A 26,882-nucleotide genomic window follows, 5' to 3' on the forward strand; every position below is an offset into this window, starting at 1 on the left:
GTTACAATAGCTGCTCAGAAATTCTAACATTACAGATTTATTTTTCTGCTAAGATTTCACATTTATGGTTCCTGAGAATTTTTCTAATGCTAAATCCCTTGCATTCTATCTGATGCTACAGGAGACAGTGATGAAACCCCTAGGACATCATTTGTGCCAGGACATTCCAACAAAGCAGTTTCATCTTCCCCTGTTGATATGACCAGATATCACATCACATTCAGAACAGTTCTCACAATAAAAACCCACCTCATCAGTTCATTATGGAAACCACCAGTAACACTGCCATTTGTGGAGGACTTAGTGTACTGCATCTAGCTTAGCCTCCATGGTAGCACAGACATTTATTCCACAAATAATTTGTGATTAAGCCTTGTTAAGCTTTCACTGTAACAGAAACAGCATCAATATAAAATTGAGGATAATCCACTCTTACATGTGACTTAGAAATGAAGCTGACATTCTGTGCCTGCCCCACCAGTCCTATGTCTTTGTCCAGAACCCTCTCTAGGCTTCCAGCTCCAATGTATTATCAGGTCTACAAGGGGGAAGAATCCAACAGTAGCCAGATTTCATCTCACTTTCATCAAAATGAATACACTAGTAAGATCTAAGAATTGTCCTGATCACCAAAACCTTTAATCCTAGCATACTTATAAGAAGTTAGTCAGGACTATGAATTATTATTTATAGTGTTTAAATCCTTGTGCTTTAAACATAAGAATAGATTGTTAAGCCCTCTTAATAAAAGAAAATCTAAGCAGGAGCCTGGCTGGCTCAGTCGGTGGAGCTCCTGATCTTGGGGTTGTGAGTTCAAACCCTATGCTAAGTGTAGAGATCACTTAAAAATAAAATCTTAAAAACTGGGGTCGGGGGGCAATTGGTTAAGCATCCGACTTTGGCTCAGGTCATGATCTCACAGTTCGTGAGTTCGAATCCTGTATCAGGCGATCTGCTGTCAGCAAAAAGCCCACTTCAGATCCTCTGACCCCCTCCCCACTTGCTCATGTAGGCACGCGCGTGCTCTCTCTCTCTCTCTCTCTCTCACACACACACACAAACACATACACACAGGGAAACCTAAGGACATTAAATTGAACTTTCTTAGTAAACAATGTGCCAAGCTGAAAAATGTTCTTTATACCATGCAAATTACCTTTGGCATAGAATCTTTTCAATGTCTTAGTTCAGTCAACATATTGCATTTGCAAATCTACCTACTGTAAAGAAACAGTAACCCAGAAATGGGTAGGGAATTGGGCATTCTGTTGAATTCTTCCCAGAAGCAGCATACTAGAGATCATCAAATAATAAAGTTACAAAATTAAAATATCGTTGAATGTAACAGTTTCAAATGATAATTCAGAAGGCATTTTAGGAAGACTGTGAACCTGAATTTTAACTGGACTAAACTAAGCACACACATGTAGTCTTAGAAGGTATTGAACAATAATTGACATGCCATGAAACTCTTTTGGATTAACTGCATGTTGCCACTCTGCCAACTGTTTTTCTCAGCAGATACCATAAAATATCAGTCATTTGGGCTTACCTAATACAGATTCTGGATGAAAAGGAGTTATTCTGAGAATCAAAGATACGTAAGTGAAAATGAAAATGTCTGGCAAAGAGTAAAATGCCCATACAACTATGAAATTATTTTGGGTGGGATCAGAAGCTTAGACTGAGAATTCACTCCTCAAGTCTTTATTTGCCAAACTCATGTCTTAGTCACATCATACTTCAGTAATTAAGACTCCAACCAAAATCCAGTCTGTAAGGTGTTAATGTAAGATGTTTATTAGTGTAATTTATTTATTAGCACAATGATCACATTAAAATGTCCCCAAATACAAACTGTTATAGTCTAAAGTCACAAAAAGTATAAACTCAGGTGCATGAATGAGGTTATATAAAATGTTATTTATAAACAAAGTTCTACATCTTCAACATTGGGCGAAAGAAGAAAAAAGAGAGAGAGAAAGAGAAAGATTACAAATAAGAAACATATTTCAATAGAACAACCTGACCAGTCTGGTAACCTCACACTCAGGTACGCCCATGATGACAACACAGCATATCCTTACAGAACTGGCTACTTTGTACAAAGCTATACTGAAGCAACATGAAACATCCAAGAGAAACAGAGCTAACAATGTACATGGAATTTTAGCTGTTATTAGTGGAAATTTTCAATTCCATAAATAAAAAAACATATTTGGGGAAAAAGAGTCAAACAAAAACAAAGCAAAATGGAAGCCAAAATGGAATAAATCAGTGTCAGCAATGGAGCGTGAGTGTGTCCCTTCAACCACTGCCACAGTAGGGTGGCCCTGGGCTTCTCCAGCCACCTGTCACTTGCACAAGCTGTAGAGACTGGTTAGAACAGTTAGAAAAAGGTCAAAGTTGATCCTTAAAAGTTAGCACTGCCAGTTTTGCAAAGTTCCTAGCCAAAAAACCAAAACCAAAACAAACACAGAAAACCAAAACACATACTGAACAACTAACTGCACACCAAAGGGCAAGTGCTAGGTTTTATCTGATGGGTGCTCTCCTACAGTTAAGAGTTTTATATTTTATCAACTGCTTCAGAGGTAAGCATAAGCAACGTCCCTCAAATGTGCTTCCTCTAAGTGTCTTTTCTCCAAGAACTCACAGAAGGAATTCCTGGCAGAGGAGCAAGCTCCTGCTTGTGACCAGAAGAGGGAATGCTTCCTGAATTCCAGAAGTCATTGCAGGGACTCGGTTTAAACTTTCATAATATTCTGGTTTTTCCATCTCAAAAGTAGTTTTGTGTCAGAGGATCTAAAATAATGTACATCTCAAAATCTACCTAGAATCTAGTGCCAATTATTTATCTTAATCCAAAACAATCAATAATTTGGTTGACTGTGACAACCTGCATAATCAATTAGAGGACAGAAACCTGGAGCGTTTCACATTCTGGTTCTTAAGCCAGAACTCCTGTAAGATTTCAAACCTTGGCCCAGGTATTATATTCTCTAAAAATCTCTCTGCTAAAAATCCAATCAAAGGTTATTATCTGAAAAGCTCCACAGTACTTTTCCCAAATAGTTCTTCTAGATTTTTTAGCTATTAGTGTGGGAAAACAAGGAACAAGTTTAAGAAAGTCCCATTGGGCTCTGTGCTGGCAGTGCAGAGCCTGTTTGGGATTCTCTCCCTCTCCCTCTCTCTCAAAATAAGTAAAATAAACTTAAAAAGGAAAAAAAAAAAGTCTCATTGGGACAATCCTCAGAACGCACTGAGTATAAATGCTAATTTGTAAAGGTCTTCCCATGTGATCCACCAGTCCCCCTGGAATGCTGTAAAAAGGCTTCTCCAGAGACCAAAGGGATTCAAGACACTACCTGAACAGAGTTTGCATCCAATCTGAAAACCACGTCATTAGAAACCTGATAAGTTGGTTGTAGTTGTTCAGTGAATTGCGATATACTTTCATTCTCATGTTTTTACAGAAAAAGTTGTTTCTATCTGTATCAACATCCCAGTAGTCTATACAGGATTCCACTTTCTTAAACTTCTCAATTCTTATTTTGATAGTTCATGATCATGTTATGAAAGTAACTTTGGTTATAAAATTTCATACACAATAAAAGGTTGTCAGATTTTCAAGAGAATCTAAGCCTCTAGACAAATAAACCGTCATTTCGTAATAAAAACAATTTCAGCCCAACTTACAAATAACAAAAGATGATTTAATTCGAGGAAGTACTTTTCAAAGTTTAGTCAGAGCTACTCTACATTAAAATAGCTATCGTTATTCAGATTTTAGTAAGGTGGAGAGAATTAGAGGTAAGCCTGAAAGACTGCACTTCCCTAAAAGCAAGCTCACAGAGGGAGAGGGGAGGGAGAGGAAAAGGGAGGGTCACTGCAGTACTGGTGGACTCAATCCCTTTATGAAAGCACACGTTCTCATTTGGTGTTACAATATCCTGATTCATTCTGAAGAGCTGAAAAAAACACATGGAAAAGGCCAACTCAAAATGTTTAAAAAAAAAAGAAAAATGTGAGATTTGAATGAAATGATAAAATGAGTTTTCAAAAAGAACAAGAAATAAAAGACATTAGATGCCCAAGGATTCATCTTGTACTCTGTGCTCACAAAGGGAAAGGAGGTTCCATCAAGCCCTGCAGAGCACAAGAGGAAGCAGGTGGTTTGCTCAGGCAGCAGCAGAAAAGGCCCCGAAGAACTACCCTCTGCTTCTTCTACATCGTGTCCAGGAAGGAAAAGCAAAGCTCTGCAAAATGCTGCAGGTTTTAGAAGTGTAACGGTGCTTAGGAAAGATCACTGGTCTGGTGTTGCAGCAGCCCCAGTGTGGAGAGACACGCTAGGCTTCTAGGAGGAGAAAAATAGAAAGGGAGGAAGAAGTAGGAAGGGGAAGGAAAGGGCAGAAAAGCACAGGTCATTAGTAAACAGCAAGTTCAACATAGCAAGATGCTCATACACCCTTTATATGCTATCAGCGGAGCTGGTCTGCTCTTAGGACTAGAGACAACATCCTGAATAAAACAGAAATGGGAGTTTTTCAAAATGGCACTGAGCTATGTGCTCTAGTTAGTAATGGCCAAATCAGAATGAGGTCACATCATGCTCCAAAAACATGCACTCTTTGTCCCCTCCCTACTCATTCCCACCCCCCAGTGAAACATGCATATTTTCAAAAGGTCAAATTCAGAACACACACATCTTCCCAGGTATGCAAACCATACTCTACCGGCTGCCATCATGTCAGTGGGCAATTCATAAATCCCTGGGTTCTTTTCTGCCACCAGGGAACTAAAAGTCTTGAAACAGTAAGGGCCAGGCTGCATGTTTTTCCAGTTCAATTTTTTCCGTGCTAGTAAGAGTTGGCAATCGGAAGCAATTGCTACCCAAAGTTTGGGTCTCTTCTGGTCATACTTGACATCTTGCTGGGGAAGAAATCTACTCTAGTTTTGATAATTGTTTCCTCTCTGGATGAAAATGGCATCCACTCCTTCAACTGGCTAATCAAATCAATCCCCTCCAAGCCTTTTCTTCCCCCGGCACTGCCTCTTTGTTAAAGAAAGCTGAACTTACACATTTTTTAAAAGTTCATGTTCAAGCTTCTCCTTTAATCACAGGTATATTTCCATAAATGTTTCCTTAAAACTATACTACATAGATGACTCTGCTTTCAAAGCAGGCACAGAAACAGTCAATAATACAACAAAGGTTATCAAATAAATACAAAAATTTCTGTTCACAAAACTGGAAGACAAGTGTCACTTCTGGTTGTTTTTAGCTTTTAAAGTAAAGAGTTTCTAAGTTAATGAGCTGCTAATAAGGATGTTAATGTCAGTGGGTAAAACTAACATTCACAACAAATGGAAACCAGCCATCAATATATCTGAGGTACAAAGATAGAGAGGACATTTTGAAAGGTCACAGAATAAAAAATAAATCCTGGAATAATTGCTGTTGCTAAGAGGAGGCTTTCTGGAAGCCTTACAAACAGAAATCGTATGGCGGCTCAAGAAAAGTCTTCTCAAGGCTGAGGTATGCATACAAGGGAAACACAGACACAGTATGTGTCTAGTGCTTGCCTCCAGTGCAGCAATGTGAATCGAATGTTATGCCCCAGTTAAGGGCACGCTCTGTTGCAAAGAACAGTTTGCTTGACCATTAGAAGTCTATTCATTTGGGTCAACAGTGTCAGCCTGATTACAACTGCAAAGTGCAATTATTTATAAAAATACAACATGACTCTCATAATGGCTACCTAAGAGAAGGTTTGCACAGTACATCCCTATGGATCCTGCTACTTCTTCGAGAATTCTGCTCTGGGGTCAGAGAGCTGGTGCTAGTTATGAGGTGGAAACCCATAGGAACTCAGTGCCAGCTGACAGAATATCAAAGCCTTAGTAATTAATAGGCTGGAGCTAAAGTTAGAGACAGATTTCAAAAGTAGCAGTTGTGGGGGGGGGGGGGTGGGGAGAAAAAGACCGAGGGCAAAATAGAAAGGAAAGAACTTTTAATTTGTGGCTCACAGATTTCCCAACATTAAGCCATGGCAAGCAAGCTAAGTGCAGTGGGGAAAAGCCTGTGTAAAGAGCTGTAGTGGCCAAAGGCCTCCAATATAACATATTTTGATGATGATTAGTTTGCATCTATAATCGTAGTTTTAAGATTGATCCAGCTCTTGTGTGGCACAACTACAACAAATATTCAATACCACTCTTTCTTCTGTCGTTAGAGATGTTATGTGGCAGATGCCTTGGATTTGAATACATCCAACAAGAACAACAAAACCCTTAGAGATAATTCACATGCCTCCCTAACAGTCTTCCTCAAAGAAGCTCATCAAGGTGTTTACTGTGACTGTTTCACCTCCACATTTGGGGAATCCGGGGAACCACTTACCCGCAGTATCATTCCCTTCCATTCCATGATCACCGTTGGCTAGCCCTGTTGCTTTAGAGGATGGCGTACCTGCAACAACCACAAAGAATAATTAGCCGCTGTGACAGACAGCAGTATGAAAAACACACTCCCCACTACCTAACTAGGTAGAATTTTGTCACTCTTCATAGCATGAGCTTAAAGCAGATAAATGTATGTCCAAAATTTAAAGATCCAATAAAAGAAAACCCAGAAATATAGAACACAACGGAGTCATTCATTTTTACGGGACCCAGACTCTACACTATAGAAGAGCCTTTCCTAATAAGCAAACTGAAATCCTTTCTGTTCTGTAAATTGTCAAAGATTACCATTGTATTCAATTAGAACCACTATTAAGCACCACAGATTTTGTATCTGTGATTCAAATCCAATGCTCCAAGGGCACAGGGCCATTTGGAACTCCCACACAAAGAGTCCAGGGCATCATCGTTACTCCTGAGGGTGAGGATTACACAGTCACCAGTAGCACTACTGGAAGCAGAGAACTTTTTTTTTTAATCTTACCTATTCTGATAGAGTATAGTTGTGTCACATTCCCTAATAACTAAAGACATTGAGCATCTTTTCACGTTTATTTGCCATCCCTTTCTTTAGTGAATTGAATGGTCAAATTTTTTGACCACTTTTCTTTGGGTTGTTTTCTTATTATTTAGTTTTGAGGATTCCTTATACATTCTAAGTACCAATGAGCCTCCCGGTGCTTACCACAGGCTGTGTTCTTACACTGACTGTACAGAAAGAGGAGGCAGAGTAAATCCACCCATATACACCCCAGCCCAGGTGCTTTGCCTGGTCTGTATTGTGAATGGGGGGACATGGAGAAAAAAAAAAAAAAAAAAATAAGTACCAACCCTTTATCAGATGAATTCTGCAAATATTTTATCCCAGTCTATAACTTGAATTTTCATTCTCTTAACTGTGTCTTTTGCTTTGCAAACTGTGTCTTACCCGTATTTTCATTGTCTTAACTGTGTCTTTTGCTTTAAATTTTGATGAACTAGAATTTTTCATTTTTCCCTCATGCTTCCTTATATTTTCAGTGAGGTATCTAAGAAATCTTTATCTAACTCAAGGCCACAGGATTTTCTCCTACGTTTTCCTCTAGAACTATTATAGTTTTCAAATTTAGGCTCCATATTAAGGCCGATGATACATGATAAATTTTGTATATGGTGTAGCTACAGGTCTAGATCTGTATTTTTTGCCTATGGACATCTAATTATTCCTGTATAATTTGTTGAAAAGACTATCCTTATTCCCTGAACTGCCATTGCATTTTTGTAGTAAAATCACATATACTGTGTGTGGATCTATTTCTGCACTCTCTTCTATTCCACCGGCCTATAAGTCTATCCATTTTTCCAATACTACAATGTCTTGATTACTGAATCTACAGTATTTCAAAAAGGTCATGTGAGTCCTCTATAGTGGGTCTTTTCCAAAATTGTTTTGGTTATTCTAGTTTCTTTGCTCTACTATATCATGAATGAAATTGCGTTACTACACAGACGAATATAAGGATGTACAACCTTTTCTTAAAGGCTTTGACCACATCTAACACTTCAGCAACCCATCTAGCTCTGCGGTCAGCTTGCCAACCCAAGAGCTTCTCATGAGTCCCTCTCAAGAACTTAACAGAGATATTTGTCTTTTTTTTTCTTTTTTTTTTAATCTTTATTTATTTTAGGGAGAGAGAGAGAGAGAGACAGAGTGCGAGCAGAGGGAGGAATAGAGAGAGAGAGAGAGAGAGAGAGAGAGAGAGAGAGAGAGAGAACCTGAAGCAGGCTCCAGGCTCCAAGCTGTCAGCACAGAACCCGACACGGGGCTCCAACTCACGAACCACAGGATGGTGACCTGAGCCAAAGCCGGACGCCCAACCGACTGAGCCACCCAGGTGCCCCTAGAGATATTTTTCATAAAACAAGTAAAAATCTGGAATGTATGCTACAAAAATATAAAATGCAAGATTTTACTTTGAAAGACAAGAAACTATACTGTCCAACCTTCTGACTCCCACAGATCCAAGGCAGAAATCTTTCACATAAACTCACTGAAAATATCTTTCATTCTGTTATCTCAGATAACAGAGGAACAACTACAGAAAACCTAAAGAACAAGGCAGACCAAAAAGAGATTATCAATTAACTGGAGGAAAAAGAAAATAAAGGAATGAAAGAGAACAGACTTTTATTGAATATCCACCATGCATTAGGTACCATACTAGGGCTTTACATACTGTTTTACTTATCCGGAGAGATACCAACTATGTTCTATCCCACATTTATGCCAAATATGGGATAGAACATGTTTAGCATAAATTTCCTTTTACCCTCACAAAGTACATTTATAAAATTTATTCTTCTTAGCTCAAGAAAGAACACATATTTTAAAAAATCTGCCTCATTTTAAAATACAGATTGTAAAAAATAAAATAAAATGCAGATTATAGGAAAATGCAAATTACAAAAAATACCATCTTCTGGTCATGAGCGTGATAAAATCTTTTTAAAATTTAATAGCCAGTGTTGGCACAGTGTAAGAAAACAGGTAATCTCCTACACCACTCAACGAATATAAATCGGAACAACCTTTTATGAGACAACTTGGCAGTCTATCAAATTTTGATATACTTGTTTAACTCAACAATCCATTTTAGGTACATAGTTCAGAGAAAGACATAAAAGTGCACAAATATGAATGTTAATGAGATGTTGACTATGGCACTGTTTAAAAAGTTACAAATGCCCACTGACAGATTCACTAAATTATGAAATAATATGCAATTTTAAAAGAAATGAGGTAACTCTTCCTGTACTGATATGGGAAAATACCAGACCATATTAAGAAAAAAATTAAACCAGGGTCGCCTTGGTGGCTCAGTCAGTAAAGCATCCGACTCTTGATCTCAGCTTAGGTCTTGAACTCAAAGTCATGACTTCAAGCCCCACATTGGGCATCATGATGGGCATGAAGCCTACTTAAAAGAAAAAAAGAAAAGCAAATATGGCATAATAGCATTATAACACACACGCACACACAAATAATCAGAAAAAATATGAAAGAATATATCCAAACACCACTGATGGGGAACCAGAGATAAGGACAAAAAGGAAGACTTAAACAGACAAAAAGTCCTGTTTTAATTGAGCACATTAAAGAATTTTATAATACTTCTAAAAAAAAATTTTAAGTTTATTTACTTAGAGAGAGAGAGAGAGAGAGAGGCGCATAGAGGGGCAGAGAGAGAGGGAGAGAGAAAGAATCCCAAGCAGGTTCTGCACACCCAGCATGGAGCCTGATGCAGGGCTGGAATCCACCAACCACGAGATCATGACCTGAGCCAAAATCAAAGAGTTGGACACTTAACTGAATGAGCTACCCCGGCGCCCCAGAGCACATTAAAGAATTTAAGAGTAGGGACGCCTGACTGGCGTCAGGCGCAGAAATGGACCCACAAACGTATGGCCAACTACTTCTTGACAAACCAGGAAAGAATATCCAATGGAATAAAGACAGTCTCTTCAGCAAATGATGCTGGGAAAACTGGACAGCAATATGTAGAAAAATGAATCTGGACCCACTTTCTTACACTATACACAAAAATACACAAAATGGATGAAAGACCTAATGTAAGACAGGAAGCCATCAAAATCCTCGAGGAGAAAGCAGACGTTTTAAAACCTCTTTGACCTCAGCTGCAGCAACTTCTTACTCAACATGCCTCCAGAAGAAAGGCAAATAAAAGCAAAAATGAACTACTGGGACCTCATCAAGATAAAAAGCTTCTGTACAGCAAAGGAAACAATCAGCAAAAGTAAAAGGCAACCAACAGAATGGGAGAAGATATTTGCAAATGACACATCAGATAAAGGGTTAGTATCCAAAAATCCATAAGGAACTTATCAAACAACACCCAAAAAACAAATTACCCAGTGAAGAAATGGGCAGAAGACCTGAACAGACACTTCTCCAAAGAAGACATCCAGATGGCCAACCAATACAGGAAAAAATGCTCCACATCACTCATCATCAGGGAAATACAAATCAAAACCACAATGAGATAGCACCCCACACCTGTCAGAATGGCTAAAATTAACTCAGGCAACAACAAATGTTGGTGAGGATGCAGAGAAAGAGGATCTCTTTTGCACTATTGGTGGGAATGTAAACTGGTGCAGCCACTCTGGAAAACAGTATAGAGATTCCTCAAAAAGTTAAAAACAGAACTACCTTATGACCCAGTAATTGCACTACTAACTACTAGGTAATTAACTAAGGGACACAGGTGTGCTGTTTCAAAGGGGCACATGCACCCCAATGCCTATAGCAGCGCTATCAAAAATACCCAAAGTATGGAAAAGAGCCCAAACGTCCATCAACAGAAGAATGGATAAAGATGTGGTTTGTGTGTGTACGCACACACACACACACACACACACATACATACACACAATGGAGTATTATTACTCAGCAATCAAAAAGAATGAAACCTTGCCATTTTCAACAATGTAGATAGAACTAGAGTGTATTACGCTAAGCAAAATTAGAGAAAAACAAATATATGACTTCACTCATATGAGGACTTTAAGGTACAAAACAGATGAACATAAGGGAAGGGAAGCAAACAGGGAGGCGGACAAAACATAAGAGACTCTTAAATATGGAGAACAAACAGAGGGTTGCTGGAGGGGTTGTGGGTGGGGGGGATGGGCTAAATGGGCAAGGGGCATTAAGGAAGACACTTGTTGGGATGAGCACTGGGTGTTACAGACTGGAGATGAATCACTGGACTCTATTCCTGAAATCATTATTGCACAATATGCTAACTAACTTGCATGTAAATTAAAAAATAAAAATTTTAAGTAGCTAATAGTTACAGAATTCTATAATAGAACACTAGCCATTAAAAATGAAGTTGTAGAAGTATATTTATTAACATATTTGTAAATTAGCAATCTACATGTGCAAAATAATAAAATTATTTTGTACTACACAAAATTATTTTGTACAATACAATCCCATTTTGGTAAAAAATAAAATTACATATTTAAAATTAAAAAAGAGAATGGATAGAGAGAGCCAACTGAAGTTCATAGGTCATCCTCAACATACTACCACAAATACTTAAACATGGCAGGAAAGATGGCTCAAAAGAATAAAGTAAGAAAAGACCTAGAAATCAAGAAGGTTACCATCCAGTGGACCAGAAATCACAAGGAATATCCAAGAAGCTGAAGCAAATGGGATCACACTGAAGAAGAAACCACAGCCTGAAGGCGGCCCAGGAAAGCAGGACTGCAAGGTCTTCTGCACTCGGACAGCAGGCATGATGGGAGCGCCATTAAAAGCTACCAGGCCAGTCCCCATTTCCCCCATACTTTCCTTCCCTCACCCCACAACAGTCAGCCTTGTGCCAACCTCCAGAACGAATGGGGAGCCCCCACACTCCACCTGGCAGCACAGCTGTATCCCTGTCAGAGGCAGGTGGTGGGAAAAAAAAAAAAAAAAAAAAACAGTCATGAGGAATCTCAAATAGACAGTAATGCCACATACCTGAGGGAAACTATCACCAAAAGAATAAGGCATCATCTCATTCAAAGAGAATAAACATCACTCAGGGAAACAATGTTGATACAGCAAATAAGAGACTTTTTTTTTTTTTTAACATTTATTTATTTTTGAGGGACAGAGATAAGAGCACAAGTTGGGGGGGGCAGAAGAGACACAGAATCCGAAGCAGGCTCCAGGCTCTGAGCTGTCGGCACAGAGCCCAACACGGGGCTCAAACCCACAAACTGTGAGATCATGACCTGAGCTGAAGTCGGATGCTTAACCGACTGAGCCACCAGGTGCCTCGCAAACAGGAGACTTTTTTTAAAAACTACCTCATTTCCCTCAGAAGGTATAAAGAAAATATCACACATCCATGAAACAAAAGCAAGCCCCTGAAAAGTAAATTCTCTCATGACTGAGTAACAAATCATCTTCCAGGTTAGGTAGTTTCCAATTCTTGGCTTTCATCAAACTTTAAAGAAGTTTTAATGTAGTTGCCTTCTGATACGACATTGAAAATAATTTCTAATAATAATGACTTACAGAATCCTTAACATATAACTCAAAGAACTGAGGACATTTCCATAGAGACTTCTATTCCCACACACTTAGCCATGTGAATAAAGTTTTTTCACTTTAGAATCTATTAAAATAGGAAGAGAGGGGCGCCTGGGTGGCTCAGTAGGTTACGCACCTGACTCTTCATCTCAGGGTCAAGAGTTCAAGCCCTGCGGTGGGCTCTGAACTGGGCATGAAGCTAACTAAAAACAAAAACAAAAACCAATAGGAATAGAAATTACTGCACCCTCTTTCATCCTAGCAAAAAATAATTATCCAAAGATTCATGACCTAATTGAGAAACCTATTAGACCCCCAAAAACATTTCCAACCAAATTCAACTTTTATGGTTAGTAACAATTTACCAAAAATCCTGACACATGCGATCAACTGTGTACTACTACTAGTAACTGTGATAATAACTTTTCTTCTGGATCAAGTTAATATTTAAAGCCTTATGGTTACAGGAACTTTTTAAATTAAAATTTAAGCTTACATACATATTTTGTTACAAAAACACAATAACAATCAAGAAAAACCTATCAGTATAAAAATGTATTACTCTAAGATAAAAGTCTATGACAGACATGGACTAGAAATAAGAGTTCAAGGAATCGAAAGAAGGATTTACATTTCCAATGATAATGAACAGCTTGCTCATACATTTTTAAAATACATGATGAGGAGAATCAAAATGCTATATATTTAGGAGCATTTGGATGCATTGAAAAGAGCAGCATAACTTATTTTTATGTGGCAAAAGTGAAACATTCTGAAAATGACATGCTTTACAACTACCTCCTTTAGCCAGAGCTTTAAATATCAACAACCTCCAGATTGGTATCCCGAGCCCAGAACTCTCCTCTGAACTCCAGACTCTTATCTAGCTGTCTATTGCTCTTCTCCTCTTGGGTATCTTCTCTACTATCATGTAACTCACGCTCAGCAACTCTCGACCTAAATTTCTTATATTCCTCTAAAAATCTACTTTTTTTTTTTCTTTTTCTTTGGAAAAAGAGAGAGAGACTCTTAAGCAGGCTTCACGCTAGACAGGAGACCATCACTGGGCTTGATCTCACAACTATGAGATCATGACCTGAGCCGAAATCTAGAGCTGGACACTTAACTGATTGAGCCACCCAGGTGCCCCTCAAAATACTCTTTTTAGAGCTTTCCCAATCTCAGATGATGGCAATTCATTTTTCAGTCAACCGTGCTAAAACCCTTGGGGTTATCCGGGATTCATCCTTGGCAATGTAAAAGGAGCAGTTTGGGTGGCATGGCATGGGCTACTGTAGGATGGGAAGGGGTTCAAGAAAGAAGGAGACAGGTAGTAGATACATCCTTTTCAAAGGAACAGGGAAAAAAAGAAGCAAATGAGATGGGCATGGGGTTGAGAAAGGACTTTTTTTTTTTTAAGTGAGAGAGAAAGCATGAGCTGGGGAAGAGCAGAGAGAGAGAGAGAGAGAGAGAGAGAGAGAATCTCTAGCAGGCTCAACACTGTCGGTGCACAGCCTGATGCAGGGTTCTAACTCATTAACGGTGAGATCATGACCTGAGCTGAAGTTGGACACTCAACTGAGTGAGCCACCCAGGAGCCCCTGAGATAGGATTTTTTTTTAAGGAAGTTAAAAATTATGGTCTATTTGATGTTGATGAATGACCCAGTTGAAACAGAGAAACTGATGATGCAGGCAACAGAAGAGAAAATGGCTCTAGCAGTGCCCTAAGTGAAAGCAGTTCGCCCATAACAAGAGGAAGAGCAGAGGAAAGGGCAGAGGGGGGAGGTAGGTGAGGACCTGCAGCAGGGGGACTGTGCAGAAGTTCTCTTCTGACTGAGTCTATTGATCCTTTGTTGTAAAAGTCATTGGCTGAGAATATGAACAGGAGGGCAGGTGCTGGAGGTTTGAACAGAAAGGAGATGATGTGAAACAGTCACCTAAGAAAGTGGAAAACTTTACAAATTCATATGAATTAGTAGCAGAGTCCTCAGGTTCAAAGTTCAAGCTCTTTATACAAATGAAATAAGACTCATTTATATTTCCTGAAAATAATATTTATATGTCTAATAATTTTGTCTTTGAGTTACATAAGTAAATGTTTAGTTTTGAAAAATAGCATCTATAAGACATTAAATTAAGCAGAGTATGCATCTGTGAAGATGGTGTGGTTTCATAGAAAGAACATGAGGTTGAAAATCAGAAGATCTGAGTTCAGTTGTGGTCTGTCACTATTAACCAAATGATCAAATCCAACTCCCTTGTGCTTTCTAAGCCTTAGCAGCCTCCCCTGAAAAATGTGATAATATCTATCTCCCATGGTTATCAAGAAGACGAAATCTACTAATACTGGAGGAAGTATTGTGCCAACTATAGTGTTATGCAAATGTTAACAAATGTTATTATTTCCATTGTTATTAACAATGATCATCTATAGTTGATCAATCTGTACACTAACTGTAGATTAACTGCAGACTGATCACTAAACTATAAAGTAACCTTGGTAGAACATAAAAATACAAAAATCTAGCTTAAGTGACATTAGTAGACTAATAATTGTGCATCTAAGAAATAAGAAACTTACCAGAATAAAAAAAAAGCAAAATAAGGAGGTTAGAAGAAAATAAAAGAGAGACTGAGATTCTACCATACACATAACACCTAACAGTCTAAAAAGAATCCAAGCCCAGGAGAGAGGAAGGACGGAAGGAAGGAAGGAAGGAAACATAGGAAGGGAGAAAGAAAAACATTACAACATAAAGATAAGTAGGCTTTGGGGCACTTGGGTGGCTCAGTCAGTTGGGCGTCTGAGTACGGCTCAGGTCGTGATCTCGCGGTTCGTGAGTTCAAGCCCCACGTCGGGCTCTTTGCTGACAGCTCGGAGCCTGGAACCTGCTTCAGATTCTGTGTCTCCCTCTCTCTCGCTGCCCCTTCCCTGCTCATGCTCTCTCTCTCTCTCTCTCTCTCTCTCTCTCTCTCAAAAATAAATAAATATTTTAAAAATAAATAAATAAGTAGGCTTTAGAGTAAGAAGGAGGTTCACTGTGCATTACTGGGTAAATCCTAATTCAAAAGATGCTACACTGCCTTCTTTCACTAATTCCCTCAGAGGAACATCCATTTCATGAAATGAAATCTTTCTCAGCTAAACACCTATAGCACTGAAAACAACACAATTTTTAAATAATCACGCGCCCTGAGAAATAAAGACATTCAAATTCACTGGGTTTATTTTTGTGTTTTGGAGTTTTCTTGTTTGTTTGTTTTTAACTCTCTTCTCTCACAAGTGATTTTCGAGTCCCACAGCTGGCAAATCAGGCAGAGAAGGGAAGTGGCAAGACCCTGAGAGGGCATGTGTGCTGTGAGGAAGACAGCCACGGTGAGTCGGCTTTGGGCAAAATGGGGGGGGGGGGGGGGGGGGCAGATTCTGCATGATCTCGGCACAAGGGCACCTTCTAGCGCAAAAGTCAGGCCTGTTCCAACATCGCCCTCTGGTGGCCAATAAAGCTGGTTGCAAGGCTCTGCAAGAGAAGGCCCGTCAGCTAAACAAGAATCTGCAGTATCTAGTTATCATTCTTTCCAGGACTTGGCTTAGGCCCTCCCTCCTGGATCAACGTTTCTCAATCTTGGGTGCATCAAAGTTACCTGCAAGGGCCTCTTAAAACACAGATTGCTGAGCTCCATACCCAAAGTTTCTGATTCCAGGTGGGTGGGCCTGAGAATTGTACCTTAACAAGCTCCCAAATGATGGGATCACTTCTGGTCCAAGGACCACACTTTGAAAACCACTGTCCTACGATAGAACATTTAATAGAAAAAATTCTTAGCCCCCAAAACCTCCTAGAATTCTCTCAATCTCACAAGTACAATTAAGCACAGAGTACAGAAAACTTAAGTGACTTGTGCACAGATTTGCCAATTATTTGTGTCTAAGCATCAACAATGTGCTAGATGCTCTTTCAAACATCTATGACAATGTTGTGAATGAACAAAAGTCACAGAAATATTATTGTTTTGTTATTCACGTGTAAAAGAAAGCTGTCTTTTGTTTCCCTGGCCTAGAAAATAGAGCCATACAGAGGTGATAATGAACAATGATTAAGTGGATAACATTTCTGAAGAAGAAAAAAACAAGTAATACATAAATCCTGAAAAAGTATTTTGAGAACTGTTTTGCAAGGTGACAGGCATTTCAGAAGTAATATGACACCAGTTTTATTTCCAGGTATTTGGCTCTTTAGATGTTTTATGGGGTAATAAGAAGAAGATAAAAATATTCATGGAAACAAAACTGAACAGTGGTAAAATGGAAAAGAGATATAGTATAGTATATCCACAAAAAAGGCCTAAAACCAATGAAAAATCCAGTGGCAACAAGCACCCCTAGCACCCACCCACGTTGTGAAGGGGAGGGAGGCTCTGAGAACTTACTGTTTCCAGGTCTGGGGCAGGAAATGTACGTCGGGAGAAAAAAGGCAACTTTTCCTACTCTGTGTTAAGTGTCATAAAGGTAGCCTGCTTGCTTACCCCCCATTTTTAAGTCGTGGGCAATTAGGGTAGGCATGTGAGAATTCAAAGAAATAAAAACACCACTGTCCAAAGAATTCCATTACATGTTGTAACCTATTCAACTGCCCTTTCTATTCTAGACGCAGGAAACTGATTGATAACTTTCCACTGACTGGTCTAAGTAAGCCTGCTGGTAATCACACCTGGACCGCCAGTGATAACTTCATGAATCTCACCCAATAACAAAATCAAACTTAAAGTTGGATATATAGTAAAACATGAAGATAATGAAGTCTAGGACCCTTCCATCACTTCTGAAGAAGTATTCAGAAGAAAAAAACATGTTATTTAGAATTCTCTCCAAGCAAAACACAAACATGAACCCAACCTATCATTTGGGCAAAACCCATGAGAGAGATAATCTATAAAAGTTAGACTCACAGTAAAGAAGCCCCCATTCACTGAGAACTCACTCACTGTCCCAGATTTCTACAAGACGAAATAAAGAAATTCTTTTCCTTTCTTCTTCAAGGTCTCCCAACAGCCACCTCTCCTTTTCCCACTTATTCTTAACCAAATCTTCTACAAACAAGGTGGTATAAAAATAAAATTAGAAACTTATAATTTAGTTCTAATGTAATTATAAACTTTGTATTATTCTTTTTGAACAGGTTGATAAATATATGTGTACAAAACCCAAGTGGTCCAAAGGGATATACAGTAAAAATAAGGCTCCCTCCCACCTCTACACTCTAGCCAGCTACTTCTTCCCGGGTAAACACTGTTACCAATTTCTAGACTAGTCTCCCTGAGTTAATGAACTTTTAATTACAGTAATTTTAATTACAGTTATAGGCTATTCATATATTAAAAATATTAGGGGAAATTTAATTTTTATAAGCAAAATAGTTTCTAAAAATCTTTCCTCTTCTAGGGTTAATGAAACACAGGTCAAGTCACCGAAGATGAAGAAGCACAAGAGAATCTACTGCTGCCACATCACGATGTTCACCCACCTAAGCTGAGGCCCAGGAGGTGGAAACAACGCACAACTAAAGGAAAAGAAAAAATGAAATCCAAAGGAAGACATGGCCCTCAAGGAGACAGGGAGGTAAGCACTGGCTCTCCTATGTCAGAGCATGTGAGGGAGAGATGCTGGGTTTAACAAGCAGGTAAGAATTCAACTAAAAAGTTTAATGATAGGCTAAAGGCTAAGTGAAGGGCTGTATGACAGTCTAGGGTCCCTAGCATCCACAGACAAAAGGGAAGTTCAAACATCTGCACAGATGTTGCCCAGATGCTGGTAAGACTGGAGATGAAGTGGGAGAGTCTCCTTCTGAAGACCTGGGAGAAAGCCACCACTTGACTAGTGTAAAGTCCTGACCACCACCCCCAATCTTACCCTGCCCTTCTACCCCATGCAAACAAAAGCTGAGCTGCTTGGGGGAAGAAGTGTGTCAAACCCAGTCAGTCCCAGGGCCTGGGCTAAGGCAAACTGTAGCTGGGGAAAGAATTAGAGTTAAGAAGAAGATACCTTCTTCCCCTAGGGGAGCAGTAAGTCCTACCCAAGACCCTGCAGGATATCATGAGAAGACCCTACCACCTGCAAGAGGGTATTACTGAGAAAGACTCAACCATGCACACAGGATCACACCTGAACGAGGACCAAAACCAGAGATATCAACAGTCCTGTCTACTTCCAGGCTAGGACTTTTCTGGGAGGGGCAAGTGCATGGAGAAACAGCCTTCCAGCCTTTCGGGGCACAGGTGTCACAGGGACACCAAAAGCTAAGAGTGGAACAAGAACACTGAGAAAAACCTTTCAGCACCCCACTCCCCACTCTAAGCACAAGGAATGGAGGAATCTCAAGCCAGCAATACACTGAAGATAATCATAGTAACAACAAAACCCAAACCTAGTTCAACTCTATCCTAAATGGACTCAGTGCTGTGTATTAATTACCTAGTGAAAGAAGAGACATGCCCACTTCCAGGCATAAAGATTGTTTTCTCTCAGTGACTACAGTTTTACATGTGAAGTCCAGCATTCACTCAAAAATTAAGAGACACATAAAAAATACAAAAAAATAAAATAAAATAAAATAAAACAAAACACTGTCAAGAGACAAAACAATCAGACTGAGAAATGACCCAGATGACCCAGATGTTGACCCAGATGACCCAAACTATCAGACAAGAGATTTAAAATAATAATGAATACTGTTAAAGGTCTATAGTGGAAAAGATAGAAATATGCATGAACATATGGGGAACTTCAGCAGAGACATAGAAACTATAAGAAAGAGTCAAACAGAAATGCTAGAAATTATAACCAGAAAGAAATTAAAGAATGCCACTGATTGGACTCCTGGGTGGCTCAGTCGGTTAAGGGTCCGACTCTTGGTTTTGGCTCAGGTCATGATCTCACAGCTTCCTAAATTCAGATTCATTCTCTCTCTCTCTCTCTCTCTCTCTCTCTCTCTCTCTCTGCCCCTCCCCAGCTTGTGCTGTCTCTGTTCCTCTTAAAAATAAATAAACTAAAAAAAAAAAAAAAAAAAAAAAAAAGCCACTGAGGGCTCATCATGAGATTCAATGCAACCAGGGTCAGTGGGAGGGGTGGGGGAATCAGGAAAGTTGAAAATAGGTCAAAAGAAAGTACTCAAATGAGACACAAAGAGAAAACAAAGGAGAAAAAAAAACAAGAGCATCTAAGAGCTGTGAGGCAATACCCAAAAATCTAAGAAAAATGTCACTGGAATCCCAGGAGAAAAGAGAAAGAATGAGGCAAAGTAATTTAAAAGATAAATACTCAAAAAATTTCCAAACTTCATGAAACACATCAAAGCACAGATCAGGCTCAGAGAACCCCAAGCAGAACAAATACCAAGATAGCACCTAAATACAACATATTCCAACTGCTAAAAAACAAAGATAAAGATAAAATCTTGAAGGCAGCCAGAGGGGAAAAAGGGGAACAAAATCAAGATTAAAAAAGATTTCTCAGAAACTATCCAAGCAGGAAGACTAACTTTCCTAAATAAAAGAAAGAAGTCACAAAGAATATGATACCTTGGAAAGGTATCTTCCAAAATTGAAGGCTGGTTTTTCGTAAACCAAGGCTGAAATAATTCACTGCTAAAAGACCTGTGTTAAAAAGAAATGTTAATGGAATTCTTTCAGGAAGTATGGTGTTAGATAGAAATCTGGATCTATACAAAGAAATAAAGAATGCCCCAAATGGTAAAAATTAGAGTCACTATAAAAGGTTATTTCCCATATATTTTTTTAATGTTTTTATTTATTTTTGAGACAAAGAGACACAGAGCATGAGCAGGGGAGGGGCAGAGAGAGAGGGAGACACAGAATCTGAAGCTGGATCCAGGCTCTGAGCTGTCAGCACAGAGCCCGAGGCGGGGCTCAAACTCACAGACTGTGAGATTGTGACCAGAGCCGAAGTCGGACACTCAACCGACTGAGCCACCCAGGCACCCCTCCCATATATTTAATCTAAAAAATAACTGACAATCTACAGCAAAAAGAGTAACAAAGTACGTTATTAACATATGTAAAATTAGGTATATGACAGTAAAAGAAAAAAATGAAAGAGGAATTGGACATTTACTGTTTTGCATGGAATTTTACTCTATATATGAAATGGTTCAATATTACTGGAAGGCAAATTAGAAGAAGTTGAAGATATACACTGTAAACAGTATGTCAAAAATAAAAGAAATATACATAATAAGCCAATATTGAAGTTAAAAACATAATCATGGGGAGCCGGGGTGGCTTAGTCAGTTAAGCGTCCGACTTCGGCTCAGGTCATGATCTCACAGTCCGTGAGTACAAGCCCCACGTCAGGCTCTGTGCTGACAGCTCAGAGCCTGGAGCCTGCTTCAGATTCTGTGTCTCCCTCTCTCTCTGCCCCTCCCCTGCTCATGCTGTCTCTCTCTGTCTCAAAGATAAATAAAAACATTAAAAGAAATTACAATCACAATCATAAAAAACATTCAATTAATCCAAAAGCAGATAGAAAAACAGAACAAAGAACAGATAGAAGAAATAGAAAGCAACTATCAAAATGACAGATTTAAATCCAACCATACCAATAATAACATTAAATATAGTCTAAAATACCAATGAAAAGACAGAGATCTTCAGACCAGCTAGAAAAGCAAAATCCATCTATATTCCATCTACAAGAAACCCATTTTTATTAAATATTAATAAAGAATGCCCTGAAAGTCAAAGGATATATGGAAGTGCTGAATCACTATACTGTACATTTGAAACAAATATAACCCTGTATGTCAACTACACTGTATGTGTACATGACAACAGATCTTCAAAATACATGAGATAAAAAAAACTGGCAGAATAGAAAGGAAAAAGAAAAAAATCCATAAAACTCTGTGGAGACCTCAACATCTCTCCCTCTCAGAGATCATTACAAGTAGATATAAAGTCAGTAAAGATACAGAAAACCTAAACAACCCTATCAACCAACTAGACTTAATTGGCATAAAAAGAGTACTCCACACAGTAACAGCATCATATTATTTCAAGTGCTCACAGAACACTGACCATGACAGGTCGTATTCTGGACCATAAAACAAACCATGACAAACTGAAATGAACTGAAATTTCAAAGGATGTCTTCTTTTTTTTTTTTTAATTTTTTTTTTTTTATAACATTTATTTATTTTTGAGACAAAGAGAGACAGAGCATGAACGGGGGAGGGTCAGAGAGAGAGGGAGACACAGAATCTGAAACAGGCTCCAGGCTCTGAGCAGTCAGCACAAAGCCCGACGCGGGGCTCGAACTCACATACCGCGAGATCGTGACCTGAGCCGAAGTCGGACGCTTAACCGACTGAGCCACCCAGGCGCCCCTCAAAGGATGTCTTCTGACCACAACAGAATTAAACTAAAAATCAATTATTGTGAGATATCAGGAAAATCTCCAAACATTGAGAAATTAACATATTTCTAAATAACCCATGGCTCAAATGGAATCCACAAGGGAAATTAGAAATTTTTATTTTTATTTTCTTAACATTTATTCATTTTTTGAGAGACAGTGCCAGTGGGGGAGGGGCAGAAAGAGGAAGACACAAAACCCAAAGCATACTCCAGGCTCTGAGCTGTCAGCACAGAGCCCGACGCAGGGCTCAAACTCACAAACTGTGATATCATGACCTGAGCCGAAGTCGGACACTTAACTGACTAAGCCACCCAGGAGCCCCAGAAATTTTTTTTTTAAGAGAGAGAGAGAGATTTTATCTATTTGCAAATCAATGTGATATACCACGTTAATAAAAGAAAGGATTAGAACTGTATGATCCTTTCGATAAATACAGAAAAAGTATTTGACAAAGTACAGCATCCTTTCTTGATAAAAACCCTCAAGAAAGTAGAGACAGAAGGAACATACCTCAACATCCTAAAGGCCATATATAGGAAAGGCCCACAGCTAATATCATCTTCAATGGGGAAAAACTGAGAGCTTTCCCCCTAAGGTCAAGAACATGACAGGGATGTCCACTCTCACCACTGCTTTTCAACATAGTATTGCAAGTCCTGGCCTCAGAAATCAGACAACAAAAAGAAATAAAAAGCATCCAAATTGGCAAAGAAGTCAAACTTCCACTCTTCACAGATAACATGGCACTACATGGGAAACCTGAAAGACTCCACCAAAAAAATGCTATGTGAATTCAGCAAAGTAGAAGTTATGAAATCAACATAGAAATCAGTTGCATTTCTATATATCAATAATGAAGCAGCAGAAAAAGAAATCAAGGAATAGACCCCATTTACAATTGCCCCAAAACCCTTAAGATTCCTAGGATAAATCTAACCAAAGAGATAAAAGATCTGTATGCTGAAAACTATACAAAGCTTATGAAAGAAATTAAAGACACAAAGAAATGGAAAAACATTCCATGCTCATGGATTGGAAGAACAAAAATACTATTAAAACGTCTATACTACCCAAAGCAATCTACATACTCAATGCAATCTCTACCAAAATAATAACCGCATTCTTCACAGAGCTAAAACAAGCAATCCTAAAATTTGTACGGAACCAGAAAAGACCCCGAATAGCCAAAGTAATGTTGAAAAAGAAAACCAAAGCTGGAAGCATCACAATTCCAGACTTCAAGCTGTATTACAAAGCTGTAATCATCAAGACAGTATGGTACTGGCACAAACACAGACACTTAGATCACTGAAACAGAATAGAGAACCCAGAAATGGACCCACAAATGTATGGCCAACTAATCTTTGACAAACCAGGAAAGAGTATCCAATGGAAAAAAGACAGTCTCTTCAGCAAATGGTGATGGGAAAACTGGACAGTGACAAGTGTTAAGAATGGAACTGGACCACTTTCTTACACCATACACAAAAACAAATTCAAAATAGATGAAAGACCTAAATGTGAGACAGGAAACCATCAAAATCCTAGAGGAGAAAAAAGCAAGCAACCTCTTTAACCTCAGCCACAGCAACTTCTTACTTGACATGTCTCCAGAGGCAAGGGAAATAAAAAGAAAAATCAACTACTGGAACCTCATCAAGATAAAAATCTTATGTGCAAAGAAGGAAATAATCAACAAAACTAAAAGGCAACCAACAGAACAGGAGAAGATACTTGCAAATGACATACTGGATAGCGGGTTAATATCCAAAATCTATAAAGAATTTACCAAACCTAACACCCAAAAAAACCCAAATAATCCAGTGAAGAAATGGGCAGAAGACATGTATAGACAGACACCTTTCCAAAGAAGACAAGGCTAACAGACACATGAAAAAATGCTCAAGAGGGGCGCCTAGGTGGCTCAGTCGGTTAATCGTCCAACTTCGGCTCAGGTCATGATCTCACAATTCATGGATTCAAGCCCCACATTGGGCTCTGTACCGACAGCTCAGAGCCTGAAGCCTGCTTTGGATTCTGTGTCTCCCTCTGTCTCTCTGCCCCTCCCCTGCTCCCACTCTGTCTCTCTCTAAAATAAATAAACATTGGGGCACCTGGGTGGCTCAGTCGGTTAAATGTCCGACTTCAGCTCAGGTCATGATCTCGCGGTCCGTGAGTTCGAGCCCTGCATCGGGCTCTGTGCTGACAGCTCAGAGCCTGAAGCCTGTTTCAGATTCTGTGTCTCCCTCTCTCTCTGACCCTCCCCCGTTCATGCTCTGTCTCTCTGTCTCAAACATAAATAAACATTAAAAAAAATTTTTTTAATAAAATAAACATTAAAAAAAAATTTTTAATAGTAAAAAAACAAAAAAAGAAAAGAAAAAATGCTCAATATCGCTCATCAGAGAATACAAATCAAAACCACAATGAGATACCACCTCACACCTGTCAGAATGTCTAAAATTAACAACTCAGACAGCAACAGATGTTGGCAAGGATCCGGAGAAAGGGGAACCCTTCTGCACTGCTGGTGGATATGCAAACTGGTGCAGTCACTCTGGAAAACAGTAGGGAGGTTCCTCAAAAAATTAAAAAATAGAATTACCCTACAACTCAGCAATTGCACTACTAGGTATTTATCAAAACGATACAAAAATTTGATTTGGGGGCACCTGGGTGGCTCAGTTGGTTAAACGTCTAACTCTTGATTTAAGCTCAGGTCATGATCTCAGTTTGTGGGTTCCAGCCCCGCATTGACTTCTGTGCTGGCAGTATGGAGCCCGCTTGGGATTTTCTGTCTCCCTCTCTCTCTGCCCCTCCCTCACTCGTGCTCTCACTCAAAAATAAATAAACTTTTAAAAAATTCTGATTTGAATAGGCACATGCACCCCAATTTTACTGCAGTGCTATCAACAATAGCCAAATTATGGAAAAAGTCCAAATGTCCACTGAGTGCTGAGTGGAGATCCATAGATTGAAAGATAGATAGATAGATGATAGATAGATAGATAGATAGATAGATAGATATGCTAATCAAAAAGAATGAAATCTTGCCATTTGCAACAAAGTGGATAGAACTAGAATGTATTCACTAGTCAGAGAAAGACAAATATATGATTTTACTCATATGTGGAATTAAACAAAACAGATGAACATAGGGAAAGGGAAGGAAAAATAAGATAAAAACAGAGACTGGTAAACCATGAGAGATGCTTACATACAGAGAACAAACTGAGGGTTGCTGCTGGAGGGGAGGTGGGTGGGTGGGGGGATGGGCTAAATGTGTGATGGGCATTAAGGAGGGCACTTGTTGGGATGAGCACTGGGTGTTATATATTAAGTGATGAATCACAGGGTTTCTACTCCTGAAACCGATACTACACTGTATGTTAACTAACAAATTTAAATAAAATTTTTAAAAAATAAATTAAAAAAATTAAAAAAAAAGAGAGAGAGAGAGAACACAGGGAAGAGGAGCAGAGGGAGAGAACCTCAACCAGGCTCCATGGTCAGCACAGAGCAGAGTCCGATACAGGGCTTGATCCCATGACCCTGGGATCATGACCTGAGCAGATATCAAGAGCTGGACACTCAAATGACTGCGCCAGGCAGGTACCCTGAAAATATTTTGAAATGAATAAAAATTAAAAACAGAACACACCAGAGGCACCTGGATGGTTCAGTTGGTTAAGCGTCTGACTTCGACTCAAGTCATGATCTCATGGTTAAGTGAGTTCAAGCCCCGTGTCAGGCTCTGCACTGACAGCTCTGAGCTTGGAGCCTGCTTTGGATTCTGTGTCTCCCTCTCTCTCCCTGCCCCTGTCCTGCGCTCGCTCTCTCGCTCTCTCTCTCTCTCTCAAAAATAAATAAACTTAAATAACACACCAAAATCTATGGGGCACATATAAAACCATGATTAGAGGGAAATTTGTAACATTACAAAGCTTATTTTAAGTGGTTGCCAGAGGTGGAGGTGGAGGTGAGCAAAATGGGTGAAGGTAGATAAAAGGTACAAACTTCTAGTTACAAAATAAGAAAGTCCTGGGAACATAATGTACAGCATGGTAATAACTACAGTTAATAATACTGTACTGTATACTTGAACATTCCTATGAGAGTGGATCTTAAAAGTTCTCATCACAAGGAAAAAAAATTGTTAACTATGTATGGTGATGAATGTTAATTAGACGTATTGTGGTAGTTATCTCACAATATACACAAATAGTAAATCATTATGTTGTACGCCTTAAATATAATATTTTGTGTCAATATGAAAAGAAATGTTTAAAATTAATGATCTAAGCTGCCACCTTAAAAAAACAGAAAATGAGGGGCACCTGGGTGGCTCAGTCGGTTAAGCGTCCGTCCGACTTCAGCTCAGGCCATGATCTCACAGTCCATGAGTTCGAGCCCCATGTCAGGCTCTGTGCTAACACCTCGGAGCCTGGAGCCTGCTTCAGATTCTGTGTCTCCCTCTCTCTGACCCTCCCCTGCTCATTGCTGTCTCTCTCTCAAAAATAAATAAAACATTTTAAAAAAATAAAAAAATAAAAAAACAGGAAATGAGCAAATCAACTCAAAGTAAGCAAAAGGAAGGAAATTAATATTTCCAAATATGAGCAGAAATATGAGCAGATATGAGCAGAAACTGAAAATAGAAAAATAGAAAAAAAAAATCTACAACACCAAAAGCTACATCTTTAAAAACATTAGTAATTGATAAACCTCTATCCAGACTCAATTAAAAAAAAAGAGAGAGAGAGGGGACACAAATTACCAATATAATGAATGAAAGAAGGGGTATGACAACAGATCCTACCGAAATTAGGAGAATCAGGTAATAGTACAATTCTATCTCCATCAGTCTGACAACTTAGAGGAAATGTACCAATTC

General features: G+C 39.0%; 1 protein-coding gene and 1 non-coding gene across 13 annotated transcripts in view; one reads left to right on the plus strand and one right to left on the minus strand.

Moving 5' to 3' along the window:
- Positions 1-26,882, minus strand: part of MAP4 (microtubule associated protein 4) — a 206,403-nt gene that overhangs the window by 99,716 nt on the left and 79,805 nt on the right. For all 12 annotated transcript variants that reach the window (XM_049642576.1, XM_049642580.1, XM_049642581.1 and 9 more), the window contains one exon: positions 6,404-6,472. In XM_049642576.1, the coding sequence (XP_049498533.1) occupies positions 6,404-6,472 (69 nt within the window). The remainder of the gene's footprint in view (positions 1-6,403; positions 6,473-26,882) is intronic.
- Positions 7,134-7,264, plus strand: LOC125931157 (small nucleolar RNA SNORA51). Its single transcript, XR_007460408.1, has one exon. It is a non-coding gene; the product is annotated as a small nucleolar RNA SNORA51 (small nucleolar RNA).

Source organism: Panthera uncia, chromosome A2 (assembly GCF_023721935.1).
Source record: "Panthera uncia isolate 11264 chromosome A2, Puncia_PCG_1.0, whole genome shotgun sequence".
Lineage (NCBI taxonomy): Eukaryota > Metazoa > Chordata > Mammalia > Carnivora > Felidae > Panthera > Panthera uncia.